The sequence below is a fragment of the Carassius carassius genome, chromosome 39 (assembly GCF_963082965.1).
Source record: "Carassius carassius chromosome 39, fCarCar2.1, whole genome shotgun sequence".
NCBI classification, from domain to species: Eukaryota; Metazoa; Chordata; class Actinopteri; order Cypriniformes; family Cyprinidae; genus Carassius; species Carassius carassius.
The window spans coordinates 10,299,958-10,313,468 of NC_081793.1; the positions used below are offsets into that span (position 1 = coordinate 10,299,958).

Sequence of the window (13,511 nt, forward strand, 5' to 3'; positions counted from 1 at the left end):
ACGTTTCGATATTGGGCCGACTTCGGCCAGACATACATGTGCTGTCTACGGAAAAAGTGATTTAGGTCACTACAGTTAATCACTATTATTTGGTAGACAAATAATTAAACATATTTCTGTATATTCCACTGCATCTCGCTGTACCAGAGTTGCTGTTTTTATTATTTTTATGTTTTGTAAAAATAATTTAAACTTCTTCTTTGGGTTAAATTCCTAATTTGCTCGACAGTAATGAAACTTTTTTAAATGCAACATAAAAAAAGCTTATAAAAATCGAGTGTTTGACAAAAAAAAAAAAAAAAACCTAAAGACAAAACCTAAAAAATAAGCAGTTATAGCCAGCAATTGTTTTGAGCAACTAGAGTAGAGCTAAATACATGTATTAATTAAACATCCATAAGGCCATCTAGTGGTTAAACAATGGCATTACATATGAATATTATCTTTCTGGCCACCAAATGCCTCTCTAATTTGCCTCTTTGCACTGGAATTTAAAATCATTGTCTCTATTTTAACCCTAAATACTAAACTAATTATAAATAAATAATAATCATATTAGAAAATGTTATATTTTAAATGGAATAATGGCATATTATTTAGTACCATAATCTCTTCAAATTGACTAAACAGGTCTGAGCTAAAAATTAGTACACTTATTGTATTGGTTAAAAGTTACACTGAAGGTGTTTGATAACATTTGACTGTCAAAGAGTATAAGAATATAATGCTGTTTCACTCCCCAGAATAATGCTATTGTAAAGCATAGTCAGCGTAGTTATCCATGCACAATCTATGCAAATTAGGCATAGTTAGGCATAGGCATAAAAAGTGTTAATAATTACTAGAAATGGCTGCAAATATAGTGAAACTGCTGTCTGTCCCGATCAATCCCATTCAAATGACAGCGCGATTAGTAGTATTGATAGCTCCCTGAACCACGTGAACGCGTGGCGGTGAGATCAAAGCATGTCTCAACTGTTTCTCAGTAGCTCATCTACAGCGAGTTTTACTTTATTATACAATATGGAAATATGAAATATGGTGCATTATTTGTCAGCCAGATAATACCTGAATGACAAAATGAATGCAGTATCTTAAAATACTGTAAAAGTTAAGGATTCAGTGAAAATTGTTCGCAATGTTTTACAAATAACTGATACATATGCATTAAACACGACAATTTTCTTTCTTGGCAAATCGCGATGGCTGGCGTTGTTCGTTCGGTCATCGACCAATAAAATGTCTTCATTCTCACAAAACCCCATCCGCTGGCTCTGCGTTGCGTTCTCACTTCTGCATATACAAGTGCACGAGTAAGTTTTGCAACAGGAATACCGCAAAAAGAGTAGCAAAAGTCAAAGCGCTAGGATTTTAACTTGTACTGTCAGATCTGAGAGGTCGTAGGTGCCGACTTGACGTTGTGCAGCGAAACTGAAGTAAAGTGCAAAAGTAAATATCTCGTAAACATTTGTGTATGCCAATTTTCTTTGTGTGAATGTCATACTACACATTTGTATTATTAATCTAAAACTTCCAATTCAAAACACGGGTGTTTTGATCACTGTGTGTGCAAACTGAAAGATTCAGCTTTTAACATCAGAGCTGTGTAAATTTCAATTTACAAATATGAATTTTAATATGACAAATTCTCACATTCAGATTTTCAACCTCTCGAGTTACTGATACACCTCCATACGACAGGATTATGTGATGAATGTCAGGAGGAAAAAAGCACATCTATATCATATAAGAAATAAAAGGATAGAGTTCAATAATCACCTACGGGAAATAGGTATAGTAGAGTATAATGTTAAAAATATAGTAACATATGGAAATAATGACTAGGACGGAGATATTGGTTTAATTTTCTAAGAAAGACTGGACTGGAAGGACGATTTAATTAAGATAAAGTAACTTAAAGTGAGACAGCAGATGGCAGTAATGCAACACTATGGATGCCAACTGCCGTAAAAATCCAACGAAGAAGAAGAAGAAGAAGAAGAAATGGGACACCACATACGTAATTTCCCGTGCCAGTAGTAAACAGGAAGCGCACTGATACCGTAAGGAGACGTCAATTGAAAGGTACTTTTTAAATATAATAATATCGAATAATAGTTTCTTCTATGAATTTAACCATATAAGATGTTGTTTTTGCTCGGAGGCAGGTAAGAATCTATATCCTTAGCTATATATTTTGAACTTTATTGAGATCTTGAAAGCTATAAATTATGGTTACATAGTGAATGGAGCTAACGTTACTGACAAGGCAAACTTTGAGAAATTAAGACAGAATACGACATAGAACTTTAATAATCTAGATTTCAGCCATGAAAATACCAGAATAAATGTAATATTTGTTAAAGTTATTTGTAATGCCGTTTGAATTGCTATGAAATAAGCACTTGTATATTTATGTTTGCAAGTCGAAGCAATACATTTTTGTGCAACATTCTCGAAAATTATTATATGAAAATTAACCATGGTTTTATTGTAGTAAAAGTGTAGTAAGCAAGGTTTTTTATTTTATATTTTTATTTATTCATTTATTTTTTGCCATATTGATTACCTTTTGTATAACCACAGTTTTACAACTAATACTATGGTTAAACTATGGTTAATGTAGCAAAACCATGGTTGATTTGTGGTTACCATGGTTTAACTATAGTTACCATGTTTTTATTTTTTATTTGTGGTAAAACCATGGTTAATTTTAATAAGTACTTTAATTAAATATAGGTAAGATAATTGAAATGATTTTAAAATAGCTCGAAATAAATTTAGACATAATAGAAAATTATTTGACAGTATGTAAAGATATAGCATTACTATATGGGGAAAAACGTTAGAAACATCTTGGACGTGTGTATGTCTCAATCAATCATTAAAAAAAAAATAAAGGTAAATCCTTATTTTAAAGCAAGAGTTGGGATACAGGAAGGAAAAAAATATTCAACGGACAATCAAAATATTTCAGAGGTAGAAACAGAAGAGAAAAACATTTTACAAGGTTATGGTCAGGACTTCTATTCAATTCTAAATACAGTATTTCTCATGAACAAATCAAATACAGATAAATATGAGATGTGTAAAAAAAAAAAAAAAAAAAAAAAAAAAAAAAAAATATATATATATATATAAAATTTAACATTTACACTTAATCATTTAGCAGACGCTTTTGAGAACAATAGAAACAAATGAGAACAATAGAAACAATCAGACCAACAAGAGAACAAGAGTATACAAGTTCCATGACAAGTCTCAGTATAGCGCAGTTCACGGAGCTATGATTTTTATTTTATTTTTATTTTTAGAGAATAGAATAGAAATATAAGTGCTAGTATTAGTTGGTCAAGTGCTGGCGAAAAATGTGTCTTTAGATGTTTTTTGAAAGTGACTGAAGACTCAGCTGTTTGAATTGAGATTGGGAGGTCATTCCACCAGCTGGGCACAGGCCAGGAAGAAGTCAGTGAGAGTGATTTTTAACCTCTTTGGGATGGCACCAAAAGGCGCCATTCACTTGCAGAACGCAATTTCGGGAGTGCACATAATTTTGAACTAATGAGTTTAGGTATATTGGTGCCGCACCAGTGGTGGTCTCGTAGGCAAGCATCAATTCCTTTGATTTTGATGTGTGCAGCTACTGATAGCCAGTGTAACCTGATGAGGAGAGGAGTAACATGAGCTTTTTTTTGGCTCATTGAAGACCACTCTCGCTGCTGCATTCTGGATCAGTTGAAGAGGCTTGATAAAAAATTGCAGGAAGGCCCGCCAAGACCGCATTACAATAGTCCAGTCTGTAGAGAACAAGAGCTTGGACAAGAAGTTATGCAGCTTGATCTGACAGGAAGGGTCTAATCTTCCTAATGTTGTATAAGGCAAATCTGCAGGACCGGGCCTTTGTAGCAATATGGTCTGGGAAGCTTAACTGATCATCGATCATTGATTGATTGTAACATACTAATCAGATGTAAAAATAGAATGTAGAAAAAAAAATTAATGTGAATGAAATTATAAGGCCTTTAGTTTGTTTTTACATAAAATGTGTTTAATCAAAAGAATCAAACGAGTGATTAATACAGTTTTGATTAATGATGCCATCATATAACATGTTACAATAGGGTAGGTGGCTGTATGAATCTAATACAGTGGTCTGTGATGGCCAAAACAATGGTTACACCATTACGTGCCTTTTGAAGTCTTAGGCCATTAGTATTTTCACCAAACAAAAATGGTTTTAAGCTTGTTACTTCTATCTTTTTCTGTAGTGTGTCAGTAGAAAGTATCCCACATTTTGTGTGTGTGTATATATATATATATATATATATATATATATATATATATATATATATATATATATATATATATATATATATATATATATGAAGACTTCAGATGCAAAGACCATCTGACATTTTTTCTTTTAAATGACCGTTTTATTTATCAGGCTCTTTTGCTTAGGTATAGTAATAAGTATGAATTATTTTAATTTTAGTTTTTGGGTGACACATCCCTTTTTTTTCTATTAATAATATAATTTTAGTATTATTTTTTACGAAATGATGCTATAATTGAAAAACAAAAACTGTCAGTAGATGGTTGTAGAAATGTCTTCTGTAGAAAAGTCATTCCTTTATTCATATTATTCTTACGACTGATTTATTTAGGAATTAAGTAAATGGCTCTCTTTATGAATGGGCCATTGAATCATTGGTTCACCCAATTTCTTCAGAATGCGGATTCATTTAGAAACGAATCACTGCTGTGTTTTGCTCACAGATGCACAACAGTTCTGCTGTGGCTTTATGGGTAATATTGTCATTGGAAAAACTGAGCAAAAACAGACAATATTGTGTCAAAAATATGATACAATATTAACTTCATGAACTGCATAAAATCAGTATAACATTTGCTCTCAAGCTGTTTTGGATAAAAAAAAGCATTGATACTGCAACTAAATCATATGATATAAATATTTTAACTGGATTCTATAGGCTACATCACACTGAGTTTCCCTAAATAATGTTCATCACCAGTCACCTACTTGAAATATAAGATGACCTATGCAGGTCTGGGGCAAGGTGTATGCGTTAAATGCATTAAAAACATTTTAACATTTTAAATCGACAGCCCTACTTTTTGGGCTGTGTGACGAGTGGGGCAGGGCCGAGAGCCGTGGGAACGGAGCGAGGCCGGTGGAGTGATTGGAAATGAACGACACCGGCGACACTCACCGGTCTCGAGTCCCACGAAGGAGATGGAAGGATACAAAAGAGGAGCGACGACAGTGAAGGACGGGAGAGGACCAAGGGCCCGTTTCACAAAGGAGGTTAAGTGAAAACTCTGAGTATGTTAACCCTAAAATGAGATGAAACTCTAGGTTTTCTGTTTCAGAATGGGAGGTTTGTTAAACCCGAGAAAGCAGGGTAAGTCAAGCCTGTTTCTGAAAGATAGGTAACTTATACTCACAATCAGTTACCATGGTAGCTTACTCTATGAATCTAACCTGGTCAGGAGCAGGTTTTCTTCAGTAAACACAGATTTTCTTTTGGTCTCCTCACCCTTTTTTAAACACTTCATTAATGCACGCTGGAAAAATGCTCTTCTTACTAAGTGTTTTTTTTTCTTCCCCCCCCCCCCCCCAAAAGTACAAATATAAAAAAATAAAAATAAAATAAAGATTGATTTTCTATGTAAGAAAATTATATAAGATACTTAGTCTTGTTTCCTGAGGGGGATCTAAATTAAGTGTTTTTTACTGAAGTAAAATGATATGCCAGTGTGGTAATAACGTGAATAACGGCTTCAATGGTGTAGGCAGTAATGTTTTGGGCACGGAAAACTAGCTTGTAACGCAATTGATTGGGTTAGAGTCCAGCTTTTGCCGAACTATTTGTAATTGTAATAAATATAATAATTTACAATCTGTTACTATTTCATCCTTTTAATGTATAACAATACTGAGGTGCAAATGTATCTGCCAGTATAAAGTATAACTAGCATCTTATTATTATTTACACTTAGCCTGTTGCAAAGAACTGCTACTTTTACATGGTAAATAGAATATATCACGATTTTCACTGTATATTTTTCCTGTAAATAGCATCTAGAACTACTTGCACTTAGCCTACTGTAAATAGGATCTATCGCTAAGAAAGTATGTTAATTCCACTTAGTGTAAATAGCCACTGCCGTATTTTTCTTACTCTATTGGCGGATCATTTGTAAAATAAGAAAAATGCACTTAAAATATTATTATTAATATTATGTTTTTATATATATTTTTTTGCCCATGAGATACCATAAAATGATTAGCTATTAGTTTATTAATCTAACCTTCTGCCAGTTTTCACCTGTGATATTATAACACAGAAGAATTACATTTGTATTGAGTCGGAAGTATGCAGACGGCTTTTTGGCGGGAGCTGTTGCCATGGTGAATCGTAATATCAACGCTCCATTGATAATGGCTTTTTTAAGTTGTGGTGCACGTGCTTAACTCAGAGTCAGTCAATTTAGAGTTGATTAAACCAACTCATTTCAGCTGTTCTGTAACCGAAAGAGTTTCCCATCTCAGGGTAAGTCAACTCAGAGTTCAAGTTTAAACTCAGAGTTGGTTGAACCTCCTTAGTGAAACGGGACCCAGGCCTGGATTTATTTTATGTTTTGATTTTGTTTGTGCGTGGCAGTCGTCTGTGAGGGGCTGCAGCGCTGTTTTGTCTTTATTTTATTAAGTTATTATGTTTGTCTGCCGGTTCCCGCCTCCTCCTTCCCCTGAAAGAACATTGTTACACACACATATATATATATATATATATATATATGTATATATGTATGTATGTATGCATGTATATGTGAACACATCACTAACTAGGTACATATCCTAAAAGCTAATTTTAATGGTATGTGTATTATGCTCCCTACAGAAACATGGAGGGTTTGAAGTTTTCTAGCAACACCATGCAGGTGAGTTTTGTGTGTCAGCGCTGCAGTCAGCCACTGAAGCTCGACACATCCTTCAACGTCTTAGACAGAATGACTATCCATGAGCTCACAGGTATGACCATACAGTTCATCACAACTTTAAACTGGTCTCTTTCCACACATAGAGACAGCTGGAGCTAATCAAATAAAACGTTTGACTAATCTTTTTTTTTTTTTTTTTTGCAGCTCCATTATTGACTGTGACAGCCAATAAACAGTCGGAAAGCAGTGAGGGCAGCCGTTTTCCTGAGGTGAGTGTATCACACCAGCAAGCCTGCTTTGTGATCTTGTTGGCTCTTATGTGTACAGATGCTCTTCCATACAAACAAGAAGTGGTGCGGATGCAGTGGTTGCTTTGGTAACAAACAATGATGCCTGCTTATGATAACATCCTGAATCTGACATTATAACTATACACACACACACACACACACACATACATATACACACACACACACACATATATATATATATATATATATATATATATATATATATATATATATATATATATATATATACTGGGCTCAACATTAGCGCTTGTGGACAAGTGGATTTTGTTAAGGGGCAAGTGAAAGAGAATTTTACTTGCCCGACTGGACAAGTAACTTGATCAAAATTTTAATAACAAACAATAACTAGGGCAGTAGCGAAACTTTGGCGATAATTATTCTGATTTCATTAATTTCAGTGTAAATATTCTATATAATATATGCAACATCCTAAAGCAGGGACAGCGGTATATTGGTTCACCATGGTTCATTTTCCATACTGACACTGGGCTGGCCCAATCATCTCTTTAACATGTTCAACCCCCCCCCTCTGTTTCTTGGGTCAGATGCAGTCAGTGAAGTGGCTCAGAGACAGAAATCTGGACTTAGGATGGAGAAACAAAAGCGCAAAGGGGTTGCAGAGAAGTTGCGGGCCAAAAAAATAAAAATTCTAGAGGTTGATGCCTTAATATGTGCAAAAATAACCAACATGTTTAGGGCTGTAGCTTCAGTTTCCAAGCCTACAGTACCTGATGACATTTTGCAAAAACATGTGAACATAGCACATGGAGGTGACTAGCCATGGCAGCGCCGGCAGCACCCAGGCAGAGGAGCAGGTGTCTGATAGTGAAGTCAAGGAGGGACAGAGTGAGCAGGAGAGTGTAATAGAAAAGGTAAGCATGGTAGCTACATGATTAACAGGGAGGGAATGTTAATCAGGGCGGGTGCAGGAGAATAGTGTGATGATTTAACGTTACCTAAATTAATGAATATTATAATAAGACAACAAAATCGTTGTCGCTATTATAAAGTCTGTCAGATTGTCACCTACTGCACTAGCCACTCAGTCAGCTAAAGTCAAATAAAACCACTTAAGCTATTTTGCATTGTTTTTGTAGCTAGGTTAGCAGCGTTAACTTATTCAATTGCAACTTCGGCTGACAATTCTAATGTTAACCATATAAAACCCATAATGGCCATACGGCCCATCTCTAGAAAAACTTAAAATGATGCCATTTGATTATTTTAATTATTACTCAAAATGCCTGCGTCAAAGCGCCCACGACGAGTTACACGTTGGAAGAGGTAGCTAACGCATGATATTTGGGGATTAAAACCCGCCTTGCATTTTGAAAGCTGTTTATTTTTGTTTAGCTGTATATTCAATGAAGTAGATATTTTCTCATGTTTCTAATGAATTTCCAATATCATTAATATGCAATATTAATGGTGAGTGAATAATATGAATATCACATATATTATTAGGACGTAATCTGGTAGTATAGTTTGTTTTTCTTTTTTTATGGGAAGTATCTCAACAATGAGAGGTAAATGTTGTTTGGTGTCATATTAAAGAGGGGTTTGTGCTCTTTAAAACAAAGTACCCGTAGCCTATACTTGCAATTGTAAACTAGTTTTTCTGCTGCCTGGTTCATTGAAAAAAAAAAAAAACCTTTCTTTTTAGAATTAGCAGTATTCTAAATCCACATTCTATTGGGTTCTAAATGATTAACTAGCTTTTATAACATGGAGCACATTGTCCATCTAGAAGTCCTGCTCTTCAAGAATACAGGACTATATAACCAAAATGGATCCTTACTAAGTGTACTTTTAATAACTCTTCCAAATAATTGTAATCATCTCTCTCTCTGTCCTTATGTATAGTCAAGCCAGGTTGAGTTAGCAGTGGAGGAGAGCACCTTTGATCACCAGGGAGTCAGTCAAGAGAGAGTGAGTACACTGGTCCATCGCACTTAGTTCTCAGCTTTTTAGGGGTTTTTGGGAATGGAACTGTAGATATGCATATCTACAGGGACCGCAAAGATGGTGTACTGGTTGGTTATGTCCGACCGATTGTGGTGGGCCGGTCTGAGCAAAAATGCCAGGGCCCTTTTTTTGTCCCAGTCCAGCCCTGACCAGGAGTGATGTTTTACCGACTTTCAGCTCGATTGCAAATGTGATATTGATTTTATACAACTTTAGTTAAATAAATAAGTAATTTTAACTGACTTACATTTTAGACAGATAGGATTGTTTTTGCTCCATTTCACTAACAAAAATAGTTCTAAGCAAAGCCACAGCAGCACACTCCCGCATCTCCGAGCAACTCACAACAGTCTTTTGTTACTAATTGATTAATTTTTGAATGAGTCAATGATTCAGTGAGCCATTTATAAAAACGGTTACTTGTTTCATTTATTGAATGAATCAGCTGTTTGAACGAATTGGTTGAAACAATGATTCACTCATTAAGACAGTGACTTGACACCACCTACTGGTGGTTTAATTTCCTATTTAAGTATATTTAAGTATCATTGCATTTTTCCAGCATTTCATATTTGTATCGTAAAAGAGTTTAAAATTAATCTAATAATATTTATTTATGCATTTGGACAGATGGAGTTTGTTGATACTGATTTCATTTGAATAGTAACAGTCATATAGTGTCTTATTATTCTAACTTAATGTATTGATCACATGTAAGAATTCAATGTAAATGGAGCATGTACATATTTAATCAGTTTAGGAAAATATTGTCCTTCATAAAGTTAAAAAGTGTAACAGCAATCAATTTAAGGCAAATATCAAAAATATGCTGATTAAAGTAATACTTGATAGAACACTGATGAGACTACTTCAGAATAAATTACATTTGTGCCAAAAAAAAAAACTTTAAAAAAAAAAAAACTTTTTTACTCTGACAAGTGAATGATTGATTTACTTGTCCGAAGGACAAGCTCATGTCAAAGCTTAATGTCGAGCCCTGATATACATATGCAGTCATGGCCAAAAGTTTTAGCAGTGACAAAAATGTTGTTTTGCAAAGTTTGCTGCTTCAGTATTTGTCGATAATTTTCCACGTTTCTATGGTATACTGAAAAACAATGATAAGCATATCATAAGTTTTAAATGGCTTTTTTGGCAAAAAAATATATAATTATAAAGTATTTTACCTTAATTATAAATATAATTATAAAGTATTTTACCTTGTTCTTCATAACCCAGATATGGGCACTTGAGTTAGTGGGATATGGTGACTTGAGTCAAATTTCTATTGACTTCAGACTTGGCTCAGACTCAACCTGAAATGACTCCACTGAGCCTGATTTCTCCCAAGGTTTTTTCTCCATTCTGTCACAGATGGAGTATGGTTCCTTGCCGCTGTCGCCTCTGGCTTGCTTAGTTGGGGTTAACTCATTTGCAGCGATATTGTTGACTTGATTGCAAATGATTGCACAGATACTATTTAAACTGAACTGAGATGATGAAATCACTAAATTCAGTGATGAACTGCCTTTTACTGTCATTTTGCATTATTGACACACTGTTTTTCTAATTAATGTTGTTCAGTTGCTTTGACGCTATCTTTTTTGTTTAAAGCGCTATATAAATAAAGGTGACTTGACTTGACTCCAGACTTGACTTGAAGGACACCATCTGGACCGAAAGGCATAACACAGCACCATTTAAATAAGCAGTGCGTAAAAACAGTCCAGCGGATCACATAACAAGTGTTTAGGGTTGTCCTCTAGTATTTTTATCAAAATCCAAATGGGCTTTATTCGAGTCCTTTCAGCTCCGTGTGCTGTCTCTCTTTCTCTGGATGCATGCTGGTGCCAAGTTCTAGAGCTGCGGATGACACGGTTATTTTAACCACAACAACAACAGAAACAATCAAACACACCAGAAAACAGCAATGCTGCAAATATAGTTATTTTTCATACTCTATTTATCAATTTAATAAAAGTTTAACAAAAAATACATGTTTAGGGCCCTATGAAATGTTTTATTTTTTCACACCATATTGTTTATTGTTACCAAATACTTTTTTAGCATGTCTAATTATTTGAATGCATATAACAACTTAATTTTTAATTTTTTTTCTTAACCCTTGTGCATTGTTCAAATTCACTACCCTTAGGTTATGTTCGGGATGAAAACATCCACTCAATTAAACTGCTGTAAAACTGTATCAGATTCATATTTTTTTTCCAATTTGTTTTTGCATAAATCTGTTAATCAACTTCAGTCCTGATCAAAACTACCAAATGTTTTTAAAAAATCCAAGATTTTAACTTTAATTTTAATTGCCAAGTTCATAAATGATGTCACTGATTTGGGGGAAAAACACACAAAATGACTTATTTTCAATATAAAAGTAATTGTGGGTGGATTTGTTTTTTACTTTTTATAACAGTCTTGGAATGTCAAAGATTAGTAGGAAAATTGGCTTTGACGCATTTTTAGTTTTTGTGCAGCATTAGATTTTTATTTTTTCTCCCTCATTTACTGTACGTGGCTGTATTTGCCCCATTGACTTCCCTTATAATGACATTTTTTGATTGCAAAGCCATGACACTATATAATCATGCATTCTTGATTGTTTGTGGTTTTGCCTTTTGGGAAGAGGTAAAATTTATTTTTTCAGTTGATCACTAGGTGGGACCATTAACCCTTTAGATAGGCCTGTGCAAAAAAAGGCTTAGATTCTGGCTTGTATATGGAGTTATATGGAGTATAAAAGCAAATTATAGTGTTTGTGTGTGTGTGAGATTCTTGATTGTTGGTGGTTTTCCCTGTTGGGAAGAGGTAACATTTGTAATTTTTACAGTTGATCACTAGGTGGGACCATTAACCCTTTAGATAGGCCTGCGCAAAAAAAGCTTAGTTTCTGACTAGTATATGAAGCTATATGGAGTATAACAGCATATTATATTGTGTGTGTGTGTGTGTGAGAGAGAGAGAAAGAGAGAGAGAGAGAGAGTGTGTGAGAGAGACCTTTGCGCAATTACCTTGATGTATTTGAGAAAATCAAAATGTACACCTCGGCTCTCAGAACTACATGGAGTAAACAAAAGTGTATTTATGCACCTGCTGCCTTTTAATGGTGGTGATAAGTATAGACTAAACAAAAGCAAAGTACGTGGATTTAAAAACTTGCATGCCATCCTGCTGGTCATTTAATGGTGAGAAGAGCAGCAAGCAACACGACAAAGGGCTTGACTTGTACTGAAGTTTTAGAAATGATTATGCAGCTTGACCCCTCCAGCGAGTTGCAGCTTATTTGAAGTTGGTATTGCATTTTGGTTCATTTTGGTGCCGCGGCGGTAACTCAGTCACGTGTTAAAATCATTCGCGAAACTACCGCCAGGTGGCGCAAAGGGACGGATTGCGAAATGAATGTAATTGTAAAATGAGATAAAAGGAAGTAAAACAACAATAACTTTATGACATAACATTGTAACATTAAAAAAAAAACATAAAAAAATTTACAATTTGTTAATTTAAAAATGTAGGATAGTCTTAGGCTACAGTCTACTAAACAAAAATTAAAAGAAGACCTTTACACAAAGGATCATTTGCATGCTATTTTTATTAAACAGTAAATAAATATAAGGCCTGTGTGTGTGTGTGTGTGTGTGTGTGTGTATGTGTATATATATAAGCTAAATGTTTTCATTTTCATTTCGGTTCATTCTTGGTTTAAAAAAAATCTTCAGGTTCCATATGCAGAGCGAAATGGAAATGGTCCAGCATTTAGCAATAATTAGTATTAACTCTGTTATTATTCTTGATTTTTCAAACTACCAACATTTTGCATTTTTGAATTATGCCTTTATGTGTGACCAAAAATTAAGTATTATTTGTTTCAGCTGTTTGATCTCGCTGGTGCCTCGTGCACATATTCACTGGAAACAGTCGTTCACCAGACATTCAGCGTTACCACTTTGACATATTGTTAATTATGATTTTTTTTCACGAATATGGAAACGTTTGGATTTCTCCTGAATGAGAAAGCCCAACCTTACCTTATGCTTAGCTTTAAATTATTATTTTTTTGTTATTTTATTACTAAGCATATATTATTATATACTGCAATTATATTTATCCATTAGAATTATATATTTTTAATTTGTTTTGTTCTGATAAATTTGTTATATTTAAAGGATTTGTTGTAAAGTGAAAGGAACTAAAATATCCTGTTGGTACATTATAACATTATTAGGCCAGCCGTTATTATTTCTAAATGTAATA

General features: G+C 34.2%; 1 protein-coding gene across 4 annotated transcripts in view; it reads left to right on the top strand.

The window, feature by feature from the left end:
- Positions 1-1,980: 1,980 nt before the first annotated feature.
- Positions 1,981-13,511, top strand: part of becn1 (beclin 1, autophagy related) — a 157,922-nt gene continuing 146,391 nt past the window's right edge. For 2 of the 4 annotated variants that reach the window (XM_059530668.1, XM_059530672.1), the window contains exons 1-4: positions 1,981-2,085; positions 6,927-7,057; positions 7,171-7,235; positions 9,141-9,206. In XM_059530668.1, the coding sequence (XP_059386651.1) occupies positions 6,931-7,057; positions 7,171-7,235; positions 9,141-9,206 (258 nt within the window). In that variant the 5' untranslated portion in view covers positions 1,981-2,085; positions 6,927-6,930. Of the gene's footprint in view, positions 2,086-6,926; positions 7,058-7,170; positions 7,236-7,901; positions 8,150-9,140; positions 9,207-13,511 lie in introns of those variants that run through there. The other 2 variants (XM_059530669.1, XM_059530670.1) reach the window with 2 other exon arrangements.